The sequence below is a fragment of the Zeugodacus cucurbitae genome, chromosome 2, assembly GCF_028554725.1.
Source record: "Zeugodacus cucurbitae isolate PBARC_wt_2022May chromosome 2, idZeuCucr1.2, whole genome shotgun sequence".
NCBI lineage: Eukaryota > Metazoa > Arthropoda > Insecta > Diptera > Tephritidae > Zeugodacus > Zeugodacus cucurbitae.
The window spans coordinates 24141520-24167761 of NC_071667.1; the positions used below are offsets into that span (position 1 = coordinate 24141520).

A 26242-nucleotide genomic window follows, 5' to 3' on the forward strand; every position below is an offset into this window, starting at 1 on the left:
TTTCGCCTTGTCTACGTTCACCACCAGATCCATTCGCTTAGCTTCCCTATCCAGTCTGGAAAAAGCAGAACTAACGGTTATTGCTTCCAATTTTATCAATATCATCGGTTACGCCAACAGGTGTATACTCTTATAGAAAATTGTAACCCTCTTTTATTCAGCTCTGCTCGTATTATTTTTTCAAGCATCAGGTTAAAGAAGTCACACGATAGTGAGTCACCCTGTCTGACTCAGAGGGATCAGACGCCTAACAATTAGTGAGAGCTGCGTTACCGACTCTATCGAAGGTTATATAATCAATCATAAATCTCTATAATGCAATCGCGTAACTTTCTCTGTAAAGCTGCCTATGTCCATCGAACAGTAAATATTTGAAAATCCAAAAGCTAACAAAAAAGCTTTCGGGAATACAGATAACATTTACTGATATCTATGAGCTAATATTCTGATTCATGCGAAAGGGTTAAGGTTATTAAAGCCTTCAGCGGTTCACACATTTTTATCATCGGAAATTAAGACATTGGAAAGTTTGGAGGTTAGTGTGCTTCCCTTAATACTTTTAATTTATAAGATTCTTAATCATAACCATCAATTTCAATTTTAACGCATAACATGACAGTAATCTAGTAGAAAATGACAGTTGACAGCCGGGTTGTTGCTTTAACAGTTAATCTAACTTCACTTACACTTACACCACTTAATTGACTTTTCATTTCCATTATTACTAGTTGTTTTTAAATCGTATTTCCAGAGTTATTCAACTAATCGATCAGAAATCTAGCCGTATGCCAATATGTCACATCGAAAATTTTGCCTCTCGCTATTTTCACATACTTTCAGATCTATACCGTTACTTAGCTATTTTTTACTATTTACTTTTCATATGCTTCATTTAATAGTTTTAATGAACTAAATCAACCATTCCATTTCCCCTCATAGATTCTATTTGCCGCCTTCAGCCGCCTATAGCAGCAGCACTCCGTTAAGCCATGGCCACACGAGCTGAGCGCTAAATAAAAAATTTAAAAGCAAGCAAACACGAAAAACGAAAAACAAAGCTGGAAAAGAAATTTTAAAAGCAATTAACAACATTTGCTGTCAGCTTTCACACAAACACACGCACATATAACTGCACATGGGCGCACGAAAAAAAAATAAACTAGAACAAAACTATAGTCAGAGGCAGCATAAATGCAGAGGAATTAGTTACGAGAAGACAACATGAAGAGCAAGGCCAACAAAAAGAGTGCATTTTGAAGCAGAGTGAATTTTATTTGAATTTAGTTGAACTCGACCGACGCCCAGTTGCAAGTGCGACGAGTTGATTTGTGCAGTGAACTGCAGTTATTTGATGAAAAGTGCCAAGGATTTAATAAATATTTGTGGAAATGGAATATTATTTTCGTACAAATAAACAGTTAAAAAAATAAATTCATGAAAAATATTGAATACTAAAATACATAAAAAATAAGAAATTTTCAGCAGCGTAAATTAAAATTGTAAAAAAATGCACACTCGTCGCGCACAAAAATATTTCATTTTTCTCAACATATTGGCAACACTGCGCCAACACCCGCGACTACAGCAACACCAACAAATTGCGACAATTATTGTGTCAGCAACATCAATGGCAGACGACATAACAACACAAACAACTATGCAAGCTTTAAGTGATTTTGCAAGCGTCAGGGTAGCAGCAGTAACAAAAGGAGGTGGTCCAGCATTCGCAAGGACAACATCCGCATTCGCTTTTGTTGATGAAGTGTTGCCGCATAATGACAGTGTTGCCACTACAACAATGTTGCATGCAAAAGCGATTGACAGCAACGCTAACAACAGCAATAACAACGTTAAATACAATAACAGCGAAGACTTTGCACAGCTGATAGAGCGCAAATTGCAGGAAGAGCAAAAGGCGACAGCGGCATCCGCTTCGTTAACGGTGAATGCAGCTGCACCGCCGGACCGTTTACTTTCGCGCAAACGTCGTTATTTGATCTTTCCGGAGGGCAGCTCATTTCAAGTGGGTAAGTCTGTCTGTTGCGAGTTGACAGCACCCAAAGTGCCCGAGTGGACACAATGGGGCGCTGCATGCGTAGGCTTATGTATGTATTCTGATTCAAAGTGAATTTAAATGCATTTCAGGTAGCAAACTAACTGAGAATATTCAAACCGAAATTGCATTTCATATAATATAGTTCGTATAACTTTTAAAGCATTTGAATAAAGTTGTAGGCAATGGTATTCAAGCATGGCCTAGGAAATGGAATAAAAGTTAAGATAGTGCAAGACAATTTACGTGAAATATAGAAAAAGTGGGGTTAGGTTAGAGGAATGATAAAAATTTAAAGACACAGAACGACAACGTAACTGGCAATTCTTCCAAATGAAAACGTAGAGAGCGGTTGTTAGAATACGATTCGATAGAACGATTGAGTATAGTACAATAGTTTCTTGATGCCGTCCTCGATAGTAACTCTTATAGATTCGGACCTGCCACCAAGTAATTACTACCGGTTCTGTCCTGCCTATGGCGAATACATTTGCTGCTAGCAAATCGTCTCTTGAGTAGCTTGTGCAGATCGACTGTCCCAGTATTTTACAAATTGGGAAGAAGATTTCTATAAGATTGATATTATGAAATTATCTGCAAAGTTTGTACAAGTTATCAAACAAAACAGTGCTTAAATCGGCTCATCTAATACTGAATAAAATTTTCAATTTAATGCAAAGATAATCGATTTTTATACTCTTGCAACAAAGTTGCTAAAGAGAGTTTTATATTATAAGACTAAGATTATAGTTTTTTTCGCATAACGGTTGTTTGTAACACCCAAAACTGAACAAGTTAGAATAGGGTTAGTTAGTTAACCAAAGTGATCAGGGTGAAGAGTGGAGTTCAAATCCGGATGTCTGTCTGTCCGTCTGTACAAGCTGTAAATTGAGTAAAAATTAATATATCTTAATGAAACTTGGCATACTTGTTTCTTGGCACCGTAGGAAGGTTGCTTTCGAAGATGGGCAAAATCGGATCACTGCCACGCCCACACAATGGCGAAAACCGAAAACACATAAAGTGCCATAACTAAGCTATAAATAAAGCTATGGAAGTAAAATTTGGTAAGAAGGATCGCACTATAAAGGGGCATATGTGGATGTATTTTTTTTGGAGAAGTGGGCGTGGCCCCGCCCCTACTAAGTTTTTTGTACATATCTCGTAAACTACTTGAGCTATAACAACAAAACTCTCTACAGTCGTTTCTTTTAGTTAATACCTTATACAGTCCAAAAATGGAGGAAATCGGATTATAACCACGCCCTCCTTCCATACAAAGGTTATGTTAAAAACTACTAAAAATGCTTCAATTCAGTAAGGTAAAACACCAGAAACCTTAAATTTCATTATAAAGAAGGTACAGAAGGGCTCCACCCAAATTGGTACACAAAATTCATATCTCCGAAACTACTACTTTGTAATATTTTCCTTGCATCCCAATGATATGTTGTGAGAATAGGTCAAACCGGTTCACAACCACGCCTACTTCCTATATACCAGAACTTTGAAGTCAATCTGATTAGTTTAATTTACAATATGTAAAGTAAGCACTAGTGAAGTTATCAGAACAGAACTTTGCACAAATGCTGCATTTATAGTGTGGCAGCCCCTTTCTAAAAATCGCCGAAATCGGACCATAGGTTTTCAAGGCTCCTATATATCGTACATGAGGACCTTGGTGCTTCAAACCTAATATTAGCGTTTCCAACTTTCAGTGGACTTTATACCATATATAAAGGGTGATTTTTTAAGAGCTTGATAACTTTTTAAAAAAAAAAAACGCATAAAATTTGCAAAATCTCATCGGTTCTTTATTTGAAACGTTAGATTGGTTCATGACATTTACTTTTTGAAGATAATTTCATTTAAATGTTGACCGCGGCTGCGTCTTAGGTGGTCCATTCGGAAAGTCCAATTTTGGGCAACTTTTTCGAGCATTTCGGCCGGAATAGCCCGAATTTCTTCGGAAATGTTGTCTTCCAAAGCTGGAATAGTTGCTGGCTTATTTCTGTAGACTTTAGACTTGACGTAGCCCCACAAAAAATAGTCTAAAGGCGTTAAATCGCATGATCTTGGTGGCCAACTTACGGGTCCATTTCTTGAGATGAATTGTTCTCCGAAGTTTTCCCTCAAAATGGCCATAGAATCGCGAGCTGTGTGGCATGTAGCGCCATCTTGTTGAAACCACATGTCAACCAAGTTCAGTTCTTCCATTTTTGGCAACAAAAAGTTTGTTAGCATCGAACGATAGCGATCGCCATTCACCGTAACGTTGCGTCCAACAGCATCTTTGAAAAAATACGGTCCAATGATTCCACCAGCGTACAAACCACACCAAACAGTGCATTTTTCGGGATGCATGGGCAGTTCTTGAACGGCTTCTGGTTGCTCTTCACCCCAAATGCGGCAATTTTGCTTATTTACGTAGCCATTCAACCAGAAATGAGCCTCATCGCTGAACAAAATTTGTCGATAAACACATTTCGAACCGAACACTGATTTTGGTAATAAAATTCAATGATTTGCAAGCGTTGCTCGTTAGTAAGTCTATTCATGATGAAATGTCAAAGCATACTGAGCATCTTTCTCTTTGACACCATGTCTGAAATCCCACGTGATCTGTCAAATACTAATGCATGAAAATCCTAACCTCAAAAAAATCACCCGTTATGACGAATATGTGGGTCAAATTGTATATTATATAATATTAATACAATTAAATAAATAAATTACGAGAGTATAAAATACTCGGTTGCACCCGAACTTAGCCTATCTTTATTTGTTATTTTTATACTCTCGCAACAAAAGTTGCTAAAGTGAGTATCATAGTTTTGTTCACATAACGGTTGTTTGTAACATCCAAAACTAAACGAGTTAGATATAGGGTTATATATACTAAAGTGATCAGGGTGACGAGTAAAGTTCAAATCCGGCTGTCTGTCCGTCTGTCCGTCCGTCCGTACAAGCTGTAACTTGAGCAAAAATTGAGATATCTTGATGAAACTTGGAACACGTATTCCTTGGCACTATAAGAAGGTTAAGTTCGAAAGTGGGCATAATCGGACCACTGCCACGTCCATAAAATGCCGAAAACCGAAAACACTTAAAGTGACATAACTAAGCTATAAATAAAGCTATGGAAATAAAATTTGGTATGAAGGATAGCACTATGAAGGGGCATATGTGGATGTAATATTTTTGGGGAAGTGGGCGTTGCCCCGCCCCCTACTAAGTTTTTTGTACATATATCGGAAACTACTAAAGTTATATCAAGGAAACTTTCTAGAGTCGTTCCTTTTAGGTACTACCTTATACCGTCCAAAAATGGAGGAAATCGGATTATAACCACGCCCACCTACCATGCAAAGGTTATGTTGAAAACTACTAAAAGTGGGTTAACTCACTAACGAAAAACGCCAGAAATATTAAGTTTCATATAAGAAATGGCAGATGCAAGCTGCACTCAGCTTTTTTTACAAAATGGAAAATGGGCGTGGCGTCGCCCACTTATGGGTCAAAAACCATATCTCAGAAACTACTCGACCGCTTTCAATAAAACTTGGTTTGTAATAGTTTCCTTACATCCCAATGATATGTTGTGAAAATGGGCCAAACAGCTTTACAACCACGCCTACTTCCCATGTACCAGAACTTTGAAAACAATCTGAATCGTTTACATTACAATATATGAAGTAAGCACTAGTGAAGATATCGTTGCAGAACTTTGCACAAATACTACGTTTATAGTGTAGCAGCCCCATTCTAAAAATCGCCGAAATCGGACCATAGTTTTTCAAGGCCCCATATATTGAACATGAGGACCTCGGTGCTTCTAACATAATATTATGGTTTCCAACTTTCAATGGACTTTATACAATATATATGACGAATATGTGCGTGAAATTGCGTATTATATAATATTAATAAAGTTAAATAAATAAATTGCGAGAGTATAAAATGTTCGGTTACACCTGAACTTAGCCCTTCCTTACTTGTTATTTTTGGTGTTCGATCGAGAAATCCCAGGAATAGCATCTATTGGCTTAAATTATAATTATCGTTCATTAATCCGATCATTCTGCATTTGAGCACTGTGCATGCTCTTTGCAGGCGGAATTTAATAAATCGAAAATTACCCGCATGCATTTTTATTCCTTTGCATCGATGGTTACAGCTTCTTTGTAAACTCTTCATGTAAAAATACATGCGCTTTAAAAAACCCGTTTAATCCAACAACTTTATTAAAATTGTTTTTATTTCAACTTCAGTATTTCATACCGTGCCACTCAAAGTTTGCCTACGACATAATATTTTATTTATAATACTCTACCCTCTTTGTAAATCTGTAAAATCAGAGTTCAGTTCGAAAAACTTTACTTTGAGTTTAACTATGGCAAATGTCACTCAACTCCCCACTCACCCTCTCTCTGTTCATTTTAAACAGTATATGACGGCATCTACGGCATTGTGGATTACACCAACTATCTTATTCTCGGCATAACCGTTGCCTTGGCTTGGGAGCTGCCCAGTAAGCCGCAAGGAGAAGTCATCGAAGAAATCGCCACCCGTTTGAGAGAACCCACAAACGACTTGCGGCGTAACGACACGGCAACACACATCACGTATGTGGACACAAAAGCGAAGCCAACACAAACACCAAAGCAACAAAATTTGCAACCGTCGAAGAGTTTACAACCGAACTACATCAATCTCATGACGTTGACAAATCCTGCCGCAAGGAAGAGTGACTCCCAGTATTACTATATGAAAGCGGATCGACTGCCGGCTGCCTTCCATGTGCCAATGCATCAGAAATATTATTATTATAAGGGCAGTAATCAATATGATTACAATAACAAGAAATATCATATGTTGCAACGGCCCAAAGACAGTTACTACCGCACTCAAGTGGCACGACCCATTGGTGGTTATTATCGGGAACAACCGAACGATTGGCGACGCAAGGACCAATACTACTATGGTGGCGGCAATAAAAACAAATTTTATAAAAGCAACAACAACAACAATTTAAAGACGCTAAAAGTGCATCCGTTCAACAAGTGGACGTCGCAACAACAACAACAGCGCACCTCTTCACTCCGCAGTTACAAGCCTCAAGCGCAGAGCGGGAACGTCCAGTATCCCTGGTGGAATCTGAGATCGAGGTAAGGGTAATGCTAAAGTGAAATCAATTTACGTTGAATGGAGTGATGAAGTGCGGCATATACGAGTGTGTCATCTGATGTGAAGCATGTGAAACTGTAGTCTCAGCTGTCACTCAATGGAGCCATGGCTTCATAATATACAGATATGTTTATGTGAGCAAGTTTCATATAGCAGAGAATTTACTTTGCAGCTACTCAAGTACAATTTACAGTGGCAGGCATTTAACATTTATTTTTGTATATCCGAAATATCAAAATTTTCGTAAGGCGACATCAACTGTAAACAAGTCTATCAGCCCGTTCTTCTGATGGACAGAAATCAGAAAAAAATGTATTTAAAAAAAATGCATTGATAGATATTCTCGGTATACTACTCCAACTCAACAGAGGAAAGGTGAAAGCAGTAGCATATGCAGAAGATATAGTGTTGATGGTATCAGGCATGTTTCCTTCAACAGTCAGTGAGATTATGGAAAGAGCCCAACACAGATTAAACCTATGGGACTGTGAACAAAGGACTGTGCGTTAATCTTAATAAAACTGAATGGTGCTAATCACAAGCAGAACTAAAATACCCCAACTTCCGGTACTAAATGTTACAACATACTCTCTGACCCCCTCAGCTAAATACTTGGGATTGGAGATTGATCCTACTATATATAATACTAGCAGACCCGGCCACACGTTTTTATGGCTAAGGTATACATTAAATTAAGTTGGTCCAATCTTGGCTTCGGCGACGATATTGATTACTCGAGGTTGATTTATGTTATGCAGCATGATGACAACTCACACTACCTTTATTTGCAAAGTGAGTGGTGATAGTACAGGCAATTTTAAATAGTTTGGGATAATTGACTACGTCATTGTGGTTTGTAGCTGTGTCAACTCTCTTGAACCGAAACTCTACATTGTCGCATTAAGATCATCGATATCTTTTTTTTTTTTACTACCAATATAGGTCATTCAATCAGTCATTTATGGTTATCATATTGAGGTTTCATGTCAGGAAAACTTACCTTTCGAGTCAATGAAGTGACAGAAATCTGTTGGAAATGCTATTAATCCATCGAGGTGTCAACTGCCAACTACTTCTACAATCGCAATTTGATATTGTTGCAAAAACACTCATATGTTAGTTGTTAATTGGCGATTCTTTATGTGTCGCCACAAATTAAATGATTTTAGGCATGCGATTAGCCCGTCAGTAACAATTGATCCAGGAATAATTGGAAGAGTCTGGCGTAAATCACCTGCTAACAGAATCATGGCTCCACCAAAAACGTTCATCGACAATCAAGATCTTTTAAAGTCCTATGCAGTACCTCCAGCGACTTCTTGAATATTTGGAAAATCTTCGTTAAAGCGCTATTTTTGGCGATTTTGCCGACTGGTGTTTCGTGCATTTGCAATTTAGGAGTAATTTCAAGGCCGAATGTGCCGTTTGTTAGCCTACTAACAGGTTGCAAGTTGCCCCTATTCCCGTTAATCTTGATGGTGAAAATAAGTGAAATTGGTTCTGGAATTACATCAGCCCTCAGATATTATATATTATGATTTTCTATTGGACTTTATGTCGAATATATAGGTCAAATTGTATGTTATCTTAATAAAATTACATCAATAAATTGCGAGAGTATAAAATGTTCGGTTAGACCCGAACTTAGCCTTTCCTTATTTGTTACAAATTGTTTTGGTCAGTCGACACAATCTTATACAATTGAACAATAACAAAAATATTTTAACAAAGCAACAATGATAACCTTCAAAATATTATTTTTTTGTTTTCTCTTTTTATATATTTCTTCTCAACTCGAATAAAATTCTCTTATTATTTTCTTCCTCGCAATTTTTCCATAGTTACTCACTTTTTAATCTTTTTATGGCCTTCCACGAATATTTCAAGACTAAAATTAACCATTCGGTTTGGCCGTTCTCGTTTTTTTGCGGCACAAACGAAAAGCTATTCATTTTTATATTATATTATTATCAAACGACAATTTTTTAATTCCGTACAGGACCATTCAGTAGGGAATCGACCGCGCGAGTGATCTTAACCCCCTTTCCGTACCTCCATGCCCGAGTGACGCCTACAACTGTACAACGCATAGTCAGCCGCCGAGCGGCTTTTCAAAATTTTTAACTCGTGATATCTTTTGAATGGAAATTCAGATTCTAATAATTCAAAAAGTTATGTATATAAAGGTTTTGAAGCGATCTTAAATAAATCATTTATTTCGATCAGGATTAATACTAAGGTACAAATAAAGAGGCTTTTCAAGTAGTGGTATTGTAATTAATTTTTTTTTATATAAAATCGCTTATTATGACAAAACTATAATAGTTAGAGATAATTATAATTTCTACAAAATTGTAGTACATCACTTTGTTATATCTTCAATCGTTTTCGCAGCATTCGCGATTAAAGAAAGTTTTTTGGTATTTTTTTTACATTATCGGAGTTTTGGTAAGGAACCCTATTTGTTTTTAAACTAAATATAGCCTATGTTACTCAGGGATAGTATAGCTTTCCAATGGTGAAAGAATTTTTCAAATCGGTTCAGTAGTTTCAGAGCCTATTCGAGACAAACAAACAAAAAACAAACATTTCCTCTTTATAATATTAGTATAGATAATCATGTGGATGTAAACGGCTCTCATTAGACCAATACTTACGTATGGACCACTGGTATGGTGAACAGCACTAAAATACAACATCAGCACATTAAATTGAATAGAAGGAGCAGCAGGTGCAGGGATTACTGATGCTATCAAGAACCAGAAGAACTATGAACATAGTGGTATCCTAAACCAATTCAAAGTAAACGTCAATAAATCAAACCACATTCTCCCAAAGTTGGACTTCAAGAGTTACATCCACGTAAGGATACCCTCAGTCTATACCGACAAGTCCAAAATGGACTGCAGAGTAGGCACGGGAGTGTACTTCGGTGAACTGGACATTTCCCTCTCTATCCGTGTACCGAGATCGGCTAGCATCTGAAAAGCGGAAGTACTGAGAATAGAGAAGACTTGCGAAGCTCTGTTGAATTATTATGAGAGGATACATAGAGCAAGAATATACACGGATAGCCAGACGGTCCTTGTCGTCCCCCATGACTAATTTCAGAATAGTCCATAACTGCAAGAAGGTATTGAGCTCACTGGAGAACAAACTAAACCTAGACTTGATTTCAGTAACAAAAAAACAGATGAGTTGGCAAAGGCAGAAGCTTTTCTAGATGAATCCGTGGCTGAGTTAGTACCATGCCCGTTAGTATCGATCAGGAGAGAGCTCAATATACAATTTTAACAATTAGCCAATAACAGTTGGAAATATACAACAAATTGCTAGAACTAGGGACTTATTAAATATGTCCAAGAAAAGTATCTTCATTGGAAATGGAAACAATTTTGCACATTAGTATATCGGGCATTAGTAGCATCGTCGAAAGCACAAAATGGTTTAAACGAAAAAATGAAACGTGATAGCAGTAATAAAAAGGTTTACGATTAGTGCCTCAAAATGGCACAGTTAGTTCAAATTGAGTACGAAATTAAACAGGACTGCACTCATACCTAAATAACTGGTGCACGATCCAAAAATCTCATTTGATGTATTCAAGAAGTAATATAGAAAAAAATATATATCGTATAAAATACTAAGTAAGTTTGGAGATACTCTGCTTATAAATGAGCCGGTTCGGAACATCTAATTTAAAGAAGGTTTACAACGAATAATCTATTGTCAACGATCAACCAATCTTAGAATAAATTATCGATGGTTTCAAGATTTGTATGGACTGGCATTCAAAATATTTTTGTATAAGGCCATAAGGCCAGACCTACAAGAATCTGACTGTTCAAATAGGTGAACCACAATATACTCATTACAAGTAGAAGAAGTTCATTTCAAAATGTTTACGATTCTTGGATTAAATCAGAACTTAACCATGCAAACCCAGATATGATTTTATTTTGAAGACTAAAATGCGATCTAGTGAGTCTTCAAAAGCCAAAATTCTCTAAAATTCACATACATCCATATTGTGAGAGAAATGATCCTACATAACTCTTTGTATCCAAACTTCATTATAATGACATTGGTCTACTCTTCTGACTACCAGATATAATTTGATTGTCTTTTTTCTGAATCATTGGTATTTGGTTACTTAAGAACCATCAGAACAAAATTACTATGAAAGCATCAGAACAGAAATACTAATGTAGATTTTTTTAGAGTTTTAGTGAATCCTTATATTTCTTTTGCAGCAATTAATTTTTGATCAAAATTTGAGATTACGTTATCTGCCTCGCAATCGGCCATGATACACTCAGTACTGGCTAGCTTTTAACTGTATGAGAGCACATTTTAAGTAATATTTGTCATTTCTTAAAAACAAAAACCTCAGTCTCGGAGAATGTTTCTCCATTATCACTATCAGTGATCATTCACTTGATCTTTAAAAACAGAAATAAGGGTCTGTTCTAGGAATCTGATCCGAATAATACGATGAATGCGGAACCAATTAGTAGGCCAATTCATGCAATGTGAATGAACATGGAGAAACATCACTTTAGTATTCTTCAAATAGTGCCGCTATATAGTATATGTCGTTATTGAAGAGTCTCTTTTAAAAATTCTCAAATTCATATTTTAAGAATGACAGATTATTTAATTTTACGATCATCCTGGATGATGTACATTAAGTCGTTGTTTTGGCACTTCCTATAATGTCTCATATCACCGTACCGCAAATCTCTGCGAGTTCAAGAGCAAAAATGCAAGTTTTAATCATTTGAACTAAAGTTAATTTTATAGCGAAATAAATATAGCGGCCAATACTTCCGATCATTTATTCTATGGCTAAATTCTTCTTATTATTCCCGAGTATTGAGATATAGAGCATTACTTGTTTAAACATCATTTCTTCACCTAAATAGGCTTAAATACGCATATTGCAGATCTTATATATATATATTTATACTATTATAAATATATACTAAGCAAAAACATATTTACTCACTTACAGTATGTACATATGTATCAGAGTATATCCATATAGTTTTCGTTTTACAGGCTATCGAATTCATTGCGTAGAAAACCAATTCCCTCAAGACGTATTGACAGTGGCAGCAGTCAGCCAATGCAACAGCGACAACAAAAGCAACAACAAGGATCAGCTAAACAACAACAACAACTAAGGCAACAAGAGCAAGTGCAACAAAAGCAAAAACAAGCCGCATCCGGATTTTATCAACAGCCACCTGCCACAGCACGGAAACATCGAATTTATCCGGTTTTCGGTAAGCGCAGCATAGCAGATGAGCCTGCAACAGCGCACTCAGCTGCAGCAATGCATAACAACAACAATAGCAACAACAACAATTCGCATACCACAAATCATGGCGAAGAGCAAGAGTCAACGCCACATCGTCGCTATCGTCGCAGCGGCATTGCCGGCAACGAGTTGAGTCGCATGGAGCGCATACATGTGCGCCATCATCGCCGAACACGGCAAACGCTCTACGAGAAGATTGAAAAGTATCTGGACAAGTAAGTGACACATTCATTCTAACTGTGCACACACACATACATACACATAAGACTCTTGCGTGTTTACCTCGCATTGCTTGCGCCTGTCTCTACCGAACGCCTCACCCGGACCGTTGGTGAGAAATGTCGTAAACGTGCTGTTTGAAATGTCGATACATTTGCAAATATAGAATTTCATAGGGGCAAGCGTGCTGGCGTGTTTACTCACAGTCATACACAGGAATATGTGTGTGTGTGTGAGCGCGTAAGTAAGCGTGGAAAAATTGCAAATATCTTCAGAGTAGAGTAAAGACAGCAACGAGATTACTTTCAAGTCGATACATGGCATTAAGGTGATTTGTTTGATCTGTATGCAGCGATGTTGGCTTTTAAATTCACGACTTTCGTGCTATTAGACTAAAGAGCAGTACTTACTACTCACGGATGTGGCGTCGTTAAAGACTAGTGTAAATACGAGGCACGTTAAATAAGAGCGTAAGAAATAATTAGCCTAAATTAGGTTAACGCAGTTTGGAATGTACACGGAATCTTAGCATTCTCAAAAGCTCGAATCCATTTGGCAATTATTTTTGTAGAAATCATAACGAAATACAGTAGTTTAGCAAATTTAAAACCGACTCCAGTTACCAATGGTTCTTACACATCTAAATTACATAAATGAAGTATATATAGGAAGCTTTTGTTAACTTTTGTCTGATCTTTCACACATATTTACGATGCTGCCTTAATACTATCTAACAATTGAGGGTTATAGAAGATCAAATCTCTTCAAAACTTTTACTAAATTTATAAGAAGTTGTATGAAGCTATAAACATATTCTGATGTTTGCCATTGTCCGGCAAATGTGTTCAAAAATTTCTTTATGCTGTCCAGAAGATAGAACATATGCTAGATTCAAGATCATGTGTGGTGGAAAGACCCACATTAATTTATCACGGTGACACGCTATATTTCAAAGTCAAATGATAAAGTGCATGGCATAAGGTTAAAACGATTCGGTATCTAATATCGTCTGAGGCCCTATGCTCCAGTAGAAACTACAGGAAATAATGATGTCGTCATACATTCCGAACCCATATCATACAGACCTGAACTACATGAAAACACCTCTACAACCACGAAATCCAATCATTTATGGTTTATGTGTGGCAGTATCAAAGGTTCCGTAAGAAACTTAAAAGCATTACATATTTACATATATTTATGTTATTGGCGTTCAACCGTTTAGCCGGTTATAGCCGAATCGATGACAGCGCGCCACTCTTCTCTTTCCTTCGCAGTTCGGCGCCAGTTGGAGATTCCAAGTGTAACCAGGTCGCTCTCCACCTGGTCCCTCCCCTTCCTCGGCTTCCTCCGGCGGGTACTGAATCGAACACTTTCAGAGCTGGAGTGTTTTCGTCCATCCGGACAACATGACCTAGCCAGCGTAGCCACTGTCTGTTTCTTCGCTGAACTGTGTCAATGTCGTCGTATAACTCGTACAGCTCATCGTTCCAACGTCTGCGGTATTCGCCGTTGCCAATGTTCTGAGGACCATAAATCTTGCGCAAAATTTTCCTCTCGAAAACTCCTAGTGTCGTCTCATCAGATGTTGACATCGTCCAAGCTTCTGCACCATAAAGCAGGACGGGAATGATAAGCGACTTGTAGAGTTTGATTTTGGTTCGTCGAGAGAGGACTTTACTGTTCAATTGCCTACTCAGTCCAAAGTAGCACTTGTTGGCAAGAGTGATTCTGCGCTGGATTTCGAGGCTGACATTGTTGGTGTTGTTGATACTGGTTCCCAGGTAAACGAAATTACCTACGACTTCGAAGTTATGACTGTCAACAGTGACGTGGGAGCCAAGACGCGAAGGCGCCGACTGTTTGCTTGGTGATAGGAGATATTTCGTCTTGTCCTCATTCACCTCCAGTCCCATTCGCTTCGCCTCCTTATCCATGCGGTCGGCGTACGCCAGCAGCTGTACACTCTTGTAGAAGATTGTACCTTCTCTATTTAGCTCTGCAGCTCGTATTATTTGTTCCAACAACAAGTTAAAGAAGTCGCACGATTGTGAATCACCTTGTCTGAAACCTCGTTTGGTATCGAACGGCTCGGAGAGGTCCTTCCCAATCATGACGGAGCTTTTGGTGTTGCTCAACGTCAATTTACACAGTCGTATTAGTTTTGCGGGGATACCAAATTCAGACATCGCGTCATAAAGGCCTTTTCGTGCTGTCGAAAGCAGCTTTAAAATCGACAAAAATGTGGTGTGTGTCGATCCTCTTTTCACGGGTCTTCTCCAAGATTTGGCGCATGGTGAATATCTGACCAATGGTGGATTTTCCAGGTCTAAAGTCACACTGATAAGGTCCAATCAGTTTGTTGACGGTGGGCTTAAGTCTTTCACACAGTACGATCGACAAAACCTTATACGCGATGGTGAGGAGGCTTATCCCACGGTAATTGGCACAGTTTGTGGGATCTCCCTTTTTATGGATTGGGCAGAGCACACTGAGATTCCAATCGTCAGCCATGCTTTCTTTCGACCATATTTTGCAAAGAAGCTGATGCATGCACCTTATCAGTTCTTCGCCGCCGTATTTGAATAGCTCAGCCGGAATCTATCGGCCCCTGCCGCTTTGTTGTCCTTCAGGCGGGTAATTGCTATTCGAATTTCTTCATGGTCGGGTAATGGAATATCTATTCCATCGTCATCGATTGGGGAATCGGGTTCTCCATCTCCTGGTGTTGTACTTTCACTGCCATTCAGCAGGTCGGAGAAGTGTTCCCTCTATAATCCCAGTATGCCCTGGACATCGGTTACCAGATTACCATCTTGGTCTCAACATGAGGATGCTCCGGTCTTGAAACCTTGGTTAAGTCGCTTCATTTTTTCGTAAAATTTTCAAGCACTACCTCTGTCTGCCAGCTTCTCAAGTTCTTCGTACTCACACATTTCGGCCTCTTTCTTTTTTTGTCTGCAAATGCGTCTCGCTTCCCTCTTCAGCTCTCGGTATCTATCCCATCCCGCACGTGTTGTGGTTGTTTGCAACGTTGCGAGGTAGGCAGTCTGTTTTCTCTCCGCTTCGAGACGGCATTCCACATCGTACCAGCTTGTTTTTTATCGTTGCCGAAATCCAATTGCTTCGGCTGCAGCGGTACGCAGTGAGTTTGAGATGCCGTTCCACAGTTCCCTTATACCAAGATGCTGATGAGTGCTCTCAGAGAGAGGGGGGGGTGCAAGTCGAGTAGAGTATTTCGTGGCTGTCTGTTGCGATTGCAGCTTTTCGACGTCGAACCTTCCTTGTGTTTGTTGACGGGCGTTCTTTGCTGCACAGAGGGGCGTTTACCAGTACTAGTACCAATATCAAATTATCTAATTTCATGCCGTGTTATTATATTAGATCTGGAGGGTTTTCTGTACAAACTATATCTTAACAATTTTGTATGAACCGCCTTATCAAGCGGATCCCGAATGAGTTCAGCTTCAAGATAAATTATTTGTGGATTTCTTTACTTTTCTTCATCGAAATCTTTCATGACTAATCCGTTTGGATTCATTTTGATGATTAGTCAGGCTATTCAACCCAATCGCAGCGGTCAGCTAGTTTCATCGAGTACTTACCTCAAACCCCCAAAAACAACCTAGTTAAGTTAAATACAGTTGGCTCAATATACTGCATTTTGCAAAACCACAAGTGTAGCATAGCCACTTCATTAGCAACCAATCAACATTTGCCAACTTAGCTTTGAAAAGTTGTGGAAATTCTTGTTGATGTTACGCTTACATACATTCATACACAGACATAGAGTAACATTCAATATCATCTGCATATCGCTGGTAGTCATTGACGACAATCCTATTTGGTTGTAGTTATGCACAACATCCTGCTCGGCATCGATCTGCAATAGCACCGGCAATGAATAACCGGAAGTTGTAATGAAGTTGAGTTGGCACAGCACAGCGACTGTGGCAATATAGGTCGAGTGGCACAGTAAAAGAAATAGAAAGTAATGAAGTAAAAGATAACTGCATTTAATATACATAAGCCCGACTGTCGTTGGACGTTGAAGCCACAATTGTCCACCAGTGCAGAACAGTATGGAAAGGCTCAACTGGTAGTAGCACGCACCAATTGGTACTGAAGGTGCATATCAAAATCAGGGCGTTGATCAATGTATTGTATTGTTATGATGTGTTTTTGAACACCGTGAGGTACTCAAAAGCAGTAGTTAACATTCGTAATCCTATGGATAGTCTGGTAGGTCAAACCCACACACGGACCAGTTTTGGTCCTTTGCGATACCAGACAGAGTGCCGTCACATAGTCAATTAGGAATAGTAATCATTAAGGTTGCCTGCGCTTATCCTAGAGTTTTATTTAAATTTAATGACCCATAAATTATTCAAATTAATCGTTGATATAATCTTTCCGATGGTTTAATATTACTTTCATTAATATAATTTTATATAACTATTTATTATACTAAGCCCGAACGGAACTGAAGACTCTTGATTAAAATTAATGTAGTAGATACTAATTTATTTTGGAGTTAATTAAGACTGTAAATATTGATATCTAAAGACTATTGATCACACAGACCAAATATTTTAGATTCGTTTTAATTTTGTTTAAGATTCCTCTACATTCTACGATTCTTACCAGTAAGTTTCCATTTCTTCTAAAGAGCTTAGCTTCTTTACGATCTTGTTGACATTATGAGCATGTGTCTCTCTCTGTCTGTCAAAATTTACAGCTAAAATTAGCTGTCAGTATAATATTTTATTTAGAAATGTAGTATTTGTCACACCTTGTACTCTCCAAAAACGAATTGAAGCGAATTACAGCAAGTCAAGAGCTTTACAAAACATTCAGAAAACAATACAAACTGCATGCATACAAACTTTTACAGTTTTTGCATCACGACTAACAAATGCGATACAATCTCAGTAATTGCCAATCAATTTTCAATTTGTTTCACTTGAAATAATAAAATTATTTGATTACACAATGCTAAAATGCACACGGGAGTATGTATAACAGAACGGAATAGAGTATATATCTATATAATCCTATGTAAATGCATACATATGCATTTATGTATACATATAATGCACCTAAACTGTATGCTACAACAAGCAAATAAGTTGGAAGTAATCATTCACAAAGGCTATTCAACTACTAAATTGTATGTGTGTATATACAGCTCCTAGTAGTGATTGTTCTCAAATTCATGGCTTCACCAGTTTTGATTCAGTTGTCAGCAGCAATTACTATCTTGTAACACAAGTAAAATTTCATAGCAAACCATTGACAAAAGACTAATTTCAAATTGCTGTCAAACACATTCATACATACATATATATGTACATACATAGAAACTTATATCCGTAGATATAGGCATTGACTTACATAAGATAAATGCATGTTACATATGTATATCCCCTTGTCAGTTCAAAACTGAATTGATCATATCAACATTTAAGACTACAAGACAAACCATTCCATGTGGGAAAACGAACTAGTCCCACACTGGTTCAATTTTAGTACATTTAGCACCATTAGCATCCCCATAAGCATGATATGAACATAACCTACAAATTAGGACCAAATTGAAACAGAGCGACGGTCTAAAAATCGAGACCATCACTTCTTTAATATTAAGTATTCCTATAAAGTTCTTTTGTGACTACAATTTCAAAAGTTCAAAATCCGAACTCATGATTTATGTGGGTAGGATCTTCCCTGTTCTTGAACCGACTTTCGTAGGCGTATCTCGAAAGTGTGGCAATCAGCAATCTATAACTAAAACAGTGATCATTCTTAGAAGGCATTTTTTAAGACCCTAATACGTAAGAACACTCAATAAATTGGTCTTAAATGTCACCTGTGGTTTATATTGATTCCTGTATAAGTAGTAATACTCTAAATTTCCCATTTCGCTGTCGCTGAGCTCCTTGCCCGTTGGCTTTTGTGTCTCTGAAACCCTGAGTTCTGTCATATTAGTCAACTTGAGAGTCTCCGAAAAAAGTTATTAGACCAGAATATGTATGCTTTCTATATGTAAAATTCTATCTATCCCAACCTAATGTCTCCATAATACTTGTCCACAGCCTTTTCTTACAAATTTCGAATGTCAAGTGAGGAGTTAAACTGTGTCACAACTCAACTGTTACTGACATGACTGGCTGTCAAAACTACTTTCCTAAGCAAAGGGTAATGAACAAAAGCATATCAATATGTGAAATTAGAGCACGAGACTGATACTAGAGTATCTTTTTGTGACGAAAAGTGAATAAAGCAATCTTAGTTACTTAAAACATTTATTAAGATAAGAGAGATTAGGTAAATGTGAAAAGAATGTGAACAGAGAGTTCGAAATTCAATCAGCATGGAGGGCTAAATATGTTAAATCAAAAATACTATGAAGGGGCATATTTGGATGTAAGCTTTTTGGAAAAGTGGGCATGGCCCCGCCCTCTACTAAGTTGTTTGAACATATATCGTAAACTACTAGAGCTATATCAACCAAACTCTCTGGAGTCGTTTCCTTTAGCCACTTCCTTAGAACCACGCCCACCTTCCATATAAAGGTTATGTTGAAAACCACTAAAATGCTTAAATTCACCAAAGAAAAACACTAGAAACCTTAAATTTCATGGTAAAGATGGTACAGAAGAGCTACACTCAAATCTTATCTCCGAAACTTCTCGACCAATTTCATTGAAATTCGGTTTTTTCCTGGCATCCCAATAATATGTTTTGAAAATGGGCCAAATCGGTTGACAACCACGCCTACTTTCCATATACCAGAACTTTGAAGTCGATCCGAATAGTTTACAGTGCTCAGTGCTTCTAATAATTTTTTTTTCCGAAAATATAAGTAAGTCTCTTAGATATTTTGAAGAAATTCAGAAGCGAAGCGAAGCGAAGCGAAATTCAGAGGGAACATTATTCTTCTAATAAAATGAGTGAAATCGGGTCATAACTTCTCCTAGCTCCCATATACCTAATATTTGGGGTTTCAATCTTTCATTGGCCTTTTTACCATATATATCGGTTAATATGTGATATATAAACAAAATTTAGTAAGCATATAATATTGGATTGAATGTAACTAGATGGCAAAAATAGTTGGAATCGGTCCATGAATTAGCCAGCCCCCACATATATAGTACTGATTTTTGTTTCCTAATGGACTTTGTGCCGAATGTGTGGGTCAAATTGTGTGTTAAATTAATAAAATTAAATAAATAAATTCTTCTTCTTCTTGACTGGCGTAGACACCGCTTACGCGATTATAGCCGAGTCTAAAACAGCGCGCCACGTATTCCTCCTTCTGGCAGTTTGGCGCCAATTGGTTATTCCAAGCGAAGCCAGGTCCCTCTCCACCTGGTCCTTCCATCGGAGTGGAGGTCTCCCTCTTCCTCGGCTTCCACCAGCGGGTACTGCATCGAATACTTTCAGAGCTGGAGCACTTTCATCCATTCGAACAACATGACCTAGCCAGCATAGCCGCTGTTTTTTTATTCGCTGGACTATGTCTATGTCGTCGAATAACACATACAGCTCATCGTTCCATCGTCTGCGGTATTCGCCGTTGCCAATTCTTAAGGGACCATAAATCTTCCGCAAAACCTTTCTCTCGAAAACTCCTAGTGCCGTCTCATCGGATGTTGACATCGTCCACGCTTCTGCACCGTAAAGTAGGACGGGAATGATGAGAGACTTGTAGAGTTTGGTTTTTGTTCGTCGAGAGAGGACTTTACTTTTCAATTGCCTACTTAGTCCATAGTAGCACCTGTTGGCAAGAGTTATTCTGCGCTGGATTTCGAGGCTGACATTGTTCGTGTTGTTGATGCTGGTTCCCAGGAATACGAAATTATCTACGACCTCGAAGTTATGACTGTCAACAGTGACGTGGGAGCCAAGACGCGAATGCGCTGACTGTTTGTTTGACGACAGGAGATATTTCGTCTTGTCCTCGTTCACCACCAGACCCATACGCTTCGCTTCCTTATCCAGCCTGAAAAAAGCAGAACTAACGGCGCGGGTGTTGTTTCAAATGATATCGATATCGTCGGCGTACGCCAGTAGCTGTACACTCTTGTAGAAGATTGTACCTTCTCTATTTAGCTCTGCGGCTCTTATAATTTTCTCCAGCATCAAGTTAAAGTGAGTCACCTTGTCGCACGATAGTGAGTCACCTTGTCTGAAACCTCGTCTGGTATCGAACGGCTTTTGGTGTTGCTCAACGTCAGCTTACACAGCCGTATTCGTTTTGCGGGGATACCAAATTCAGACATCGCGGCATAAAGGCAACCCCCTTTTCGTGCTGTCGAAAGCAGCTTTAAAGTCGACAAAGAGATGGTGTGTGTCGATCCTATTTTCACTGGTCTTCTCCAAAATTTGGCGCATGGTGAATATCTGGTCTGTTGTTGATTTTCCAGGTTTAAAGGCACACTGATAAGGTCCAATCAGTTTGTTGACGGTGGGCTTTAGTCTTTCACACAATACGCTCGACAGAACCTTATACGCGATGTCGAGGAGGCTTATCCCACGGTAATTGGCGCAAATTGTGGGGTCTCCCTTTTTGTGTATTGGGCAGAGTACACTGAGATTCCAATCGTCAGGCATGCTTTCTTCCGACCATATTCTGCAAAGAAGCTGATGCAAGCACCTTATCAGCTCTTCGCCGCCGTATTTGAATAGCTCGGCCGGTAATCCATCGGCCCCCGCCGCCTTATTGTTCTTCAAGCGGGTAATTGCTATTCGAATTTATTCACGGTCGGGCAATGGAACATCTGCTCCATCGTCGTTGATTGGGGAATCGAGTTCGCCATCTCCTGGTGTTGTACTTTCACTGCCATTCAGCAGGCTAGAGAAGTGTTCCCTCCACAAACTCAGTATACTCTGGTCATCAATAACTAGATCACCTCTGGGGGTCCTACGGGAAAATTGAGCCTCCATGACGAAACATCGCCAAACGGCCTGAGGCTGATCGACCTCGCTGGAGCCCGAAATATGATCGTCCGTAGTACCAGATTCCAGCATAAGAAAATACATTAAGCTACTTGGCTGTCTCCTGATCGTAACACGCGGAACCAAATCGATCACGTTGTGATAGACGGAAGACATGTCTCCTATGTTTTAGACATGCGTACGCTCCGAGGACCTAATATAGGCTCGGACCATTATCTGGTCGCAGCGAAGATACGCACCCGCCTCTGTGCAGCAAAGAATGCCCGTCAACAAACACAAGGAAGGTTCGACGTCGAAAAGCTGCAATCGCAACAGACAGCCACGAAATACTCTACTCGACTTGCACTCCTGCTCTCTGAGAGCACTCATCAGCACCTCGGTATAAGGGAACTGTGGAACGGCATCTCAAACTCACTGCGTACCGCTGCAGCCGAAACAATCGGTTTTCGGCAACGACAAAAAACAAGCTGGTACGATGAGGAGTGCCGTCTCGCAGCGGAGAGAAAACAGACTGCCTACCTCGCAACGTTGCAAACGACCACAACACGTGCGGGATGGGATAGATACCGAGAGCTGAAGAGGGAAGCGAGACGCATCTGCAGACAAAAAAAGAAAGAGGCCGAAATGCGTGAGTACGAAGAGCTTGAGAAGCTGGCAGACAGAGGGAATGCTCGAAAATTTTACGAAAAAATGAAGCTCCTGTCTTGAAGGTTTCAAGACCGGAGCATCCTCATGTAGAGACCAAGGTGGTAATCTGGTAACCGATGTCCAGGGCATACTGGGATTATGGAGGGAACACTTCTCCGACCTGCTGAATGGCAGTGAGAGTACAACACCAGGAGATGGCGAACCCGATCCCCCAATCGATGACGATGGAACAGATATTCCATTACCCGACCATGAAGAAATTCGAATAGCAATTACCCGCCTGAAGAACAACAAAGCAGCGGGGGCCGATAGATTACCGGCAGAACTATTCAAATACGGCGGCGAAGAACTAATAAGGTGCATGCATCAGCTTCTTTGCAGAATATGGTCGGAAGAAAGCATGCCTGACGATTGGAATCTCAGTGTGCTCTGCCCAATCCATAAAAAGGGAGATCCCACAATCTGCGCCAATTACCGTGGGATCAGCCTCCTAAATATCGCATACAAGGTTCTATCGAGCGTACTGTGTGAAAGACTAAAGCCCACCGTCAACAAACTGATTGGACCTTATCAGTGTGGCTTTAGACCTGGAAAATCGGCAGCTGACCAGATATTCACCATGCGCCAAATTTTGGAGAAGACCCGTGAAAAGAGGATCGACACACACCACCTTTTTGTCGATTTTAAATCTGCTTTCGACAGCACGAAAAGGAGCTGCCTTTACGCCGCGATGTCTGAATTTGGTATCCCCGCAAAACTAATACGGCTGTGTAAGTTGACGTTGAGCAACACCAAAAGCTCCGGCATGATTGGGAAGGACCTCTCCGAGCCGTTCGATACCAAAAGAGGTTTCAGACAAGGTGACTCACTATCGCGCGACTTCTTTAACCTGATGTTGGAAAAAATTATAAGAGCTGCAGAGCTAAACCGAGAAGGTACAATCTTCTACAAGAGTGTACAGCTCCTGGCGTACGCCGATGATATTGGTATCATCGGAAGCAACAACCGCGCCGTTTGTTCTGCTTTTTCCCGCATGGATAAGGAGGCGAAGCGAATGGGTCTGGAGGTGAATGAGGACAAGACGAAATATCTCCTGTCATCAAGCAAACAGTCGGCGCATTCGCGTCTTGGCTCCCACGTCACTGTTGACAGTCATAACTTCGAGGTCGTAGATAATTTCGTATACCTGGGAACCAGCATCAACAACACGAACAATGTCAGCCTCGAAATCCAACGCAGAATAACTCTTGTCAACAGGTGCTACTTTGGACTGAGTAGGCAATTGAACAGTAAAGTCCTCTCTCGACGAACCAAAATCAAGCTCTACAAGTCGCTTATCATTCCCGTCCTGCTTTACGGTGCAGAAGCTTGGACATTGTCAACATCAGATGAGACGACACTAGGAGTTTTCGAGAGGAAAATTTTGCGCAAGATTTATGGTCCTCAGAACATTGGCAACGGCGAATACCGCAGATGATGGAACGATGAGCTGTACGAGTTATACGACGACATTGACATAGTTCAGCGAATAAAAAGACAGCGGCTACGCTGGCTAGGTCATGTTGTCCGAATGGACGAAAACACTCCAGCACTTAAAGTGTTCGATGCAGTACCCGCCGGAGGAAGCCGAGGAAGGGGAAGGCCTCCACTCCGTTGGAGGGACCAGGTGGAGAGCGACCTGGTTAAACTTGGGATCCCCAACTGGAGCCGAACTGCGAAGGAGAGAGAGAGGTGGCGCACTATCGTCAATTCGGCTATAACCGGCTAAACGGTTGCAACGCCAATCACATACATCTATACTACTATTATAAAGAGGAAAGATTTGTATGTATGTTTGTATTGAATAAACTCGAAAACTACTATGTCGATTTCAAAAATTCTTTCACCATTGGAAAGCTAAAGGGTGATTTTTTAAGAGCTTGATAACTTTTTTAAAAAAAAAACGCATAAAATTTGCAAAATCTCATCGGTTCTTTATTTGAAACGTTAGATTGGTTCATGACATTTACTTTTTGAAGATAATTTCATTTAAATGTTGACCGCGGCTGCGTCTTAGGTGGTCCATTCGGAAAGTCCAATTTTGGGCAACTTTTTCGAGCATTTCGGCCGGAATAGCCCGAATTTCTTCGGAAATGTTGTCTTCCAAAGCTGGAATAGTTGCTGGCTTATTTCTGTAGACTTTAGACTTGACGTAGCCCCACAAAAAATAGTCTAAAGGCGTTAAATCGCATGATCTTGGTGGCCAACTTACGGGTCCATTTCTTGAGATGAATTGTTCTCCGAAGTTTTCCCTCAAAATGGCCATAGAATCGCGAGCTGTGTGGCATGTAGCGCCATCTTGTTGAAACCACATGTCAACCAAGTTCAGTTCTTCCATTTTTGGCAACAAAAAGTTTGTTAGCATCGAACGATAGCGATCGCCATTCACCGTAACGTTGCGTCCAACAGCATCTTTGAAAAAATACGGTCCAATGATTCCACCAGCGTACAAACCACACCAAACAGTGCATTTTTCGGGATGCATGGGCAGTTCTTGAACGGCTTCTGGTTGCTCTTCACCCCAAATGCGGCAATTTTGCTTATTTACGTAGCCATTCAACCAGAAATGAGCCTCATCGCTGAACAAAATTTGTCGATAAAAAAGCGGATTTTCACATTTCGAACCGAACACTGATTTTGGTAATAAAATTCAATGATTTGCAAGCGTTGCTCGTTAGTAAGTCTATTCATGATGAAATGTCAAAGCATACTGAGCATCTTTCTCTTTGACACCATGTCTGAAATCCCACGTGATCTGTCAAATACTAATGCATGAAAATCCTAACCTCAAAAAAATCACCCGTTACATTCACTTCTAGTAACATAGGCTATATTTATTGCTAGAATCACAACTTTCAGGAAGTAGTTCCCAGGTTATCAAAAGGGTATCAAAAAAACTCCGTGAGGGAGAATCTTAATCTGAAACTGAAAATCGCCCTGCAAGTCATTCTCTTCACATCGCAATCGCGTGCCAGAGAGTCGAGTAACTAGTGCTCGCAGCTGCTTGCTTAACAAAATTTCAAAACCTGCCAAGTACGCGCTTGAGAGTCGAGTACGAAGCGTATGCAGCGGCTTGAATAACAAAATATTTAAAATATACAAGCTCGCACTAGGCCGTCGAACTCTGAGCGTTCCCAACGCCTTCATAATCAGAAAGACAGACAACGGACACCAAAGACTAGAGTTCGTAATCAAGTTTTAGCTCATTGTAACTAAAATATAATTTCATGTTCGAATTTTCTTCATTTTACTTTTTTAAAATGAACCCACGCAAGGCAAACGGCAAAGTACATACATACATATGTATGGGACAGTGTGTATAAGTGTGTAAAAACTTATAACTTTTGAAATGTTTGTTTAAGCCCGTGCGAAGCCGGAGTGGTCTGCTAGTATATTGTATTTTAAATGATACTTTAATTTTTATAATAAATAACTTTTTTTATTCAACAGACTTGAAATAGCAAACAGTCATCATTGTATTTTGCGTGCTCTCTGTGAGACTGGACAAAAATCGAAAGAGCTTGCGCCGGGCACTTTTGTTGGTGAATTAATGCGTGCTGTTTTTACAATGCCCGAAGCTTTGGACGAAGATATAATGGAGAATCGTATGCATTACAAGGAAAAACGTTTTGACACTGCCAATGCATTTCAAGGCAGCTGCGCCGAAGAGTATGCACTCTGCCAGAAATCTCTATGGGAATCGGAATTTGTTCAATAAAGAAATTTGATTCAAAATAAAAATATTGCGGGATAATTGAAGATATAAAAAAATATTGACAAAATAATATACTAAATAACTTTTTTATGAA

The 26242-nt window shown here is 39.4% G+C and overlaps 1 protein-coding gene across 1 annotated transcript; it reads left to right on the forward strand.

The window, feature by feature from the left end:
- Window positions 1–954: 954 nt before the first annotated feature.
- LOC105217751 (uncharacterized) lies at window positions 955–26242 on the forward strand. The gene is made up of 4 exons (XM_011192912.3): window positions 955–2027; window positions 6501–7221; window positions 12302–12778; window positions 25884–26242. Exons 1-4 carry the CDS (start codon window positions 1508–1510, stop codon window positions 26149–26151), a joined length of 1986 nt encoding a protein of 661 aa, XP_011191214.2. The 5' UTR covers window positions 955–1507; the 3' UTR covers window positions 26152–26242.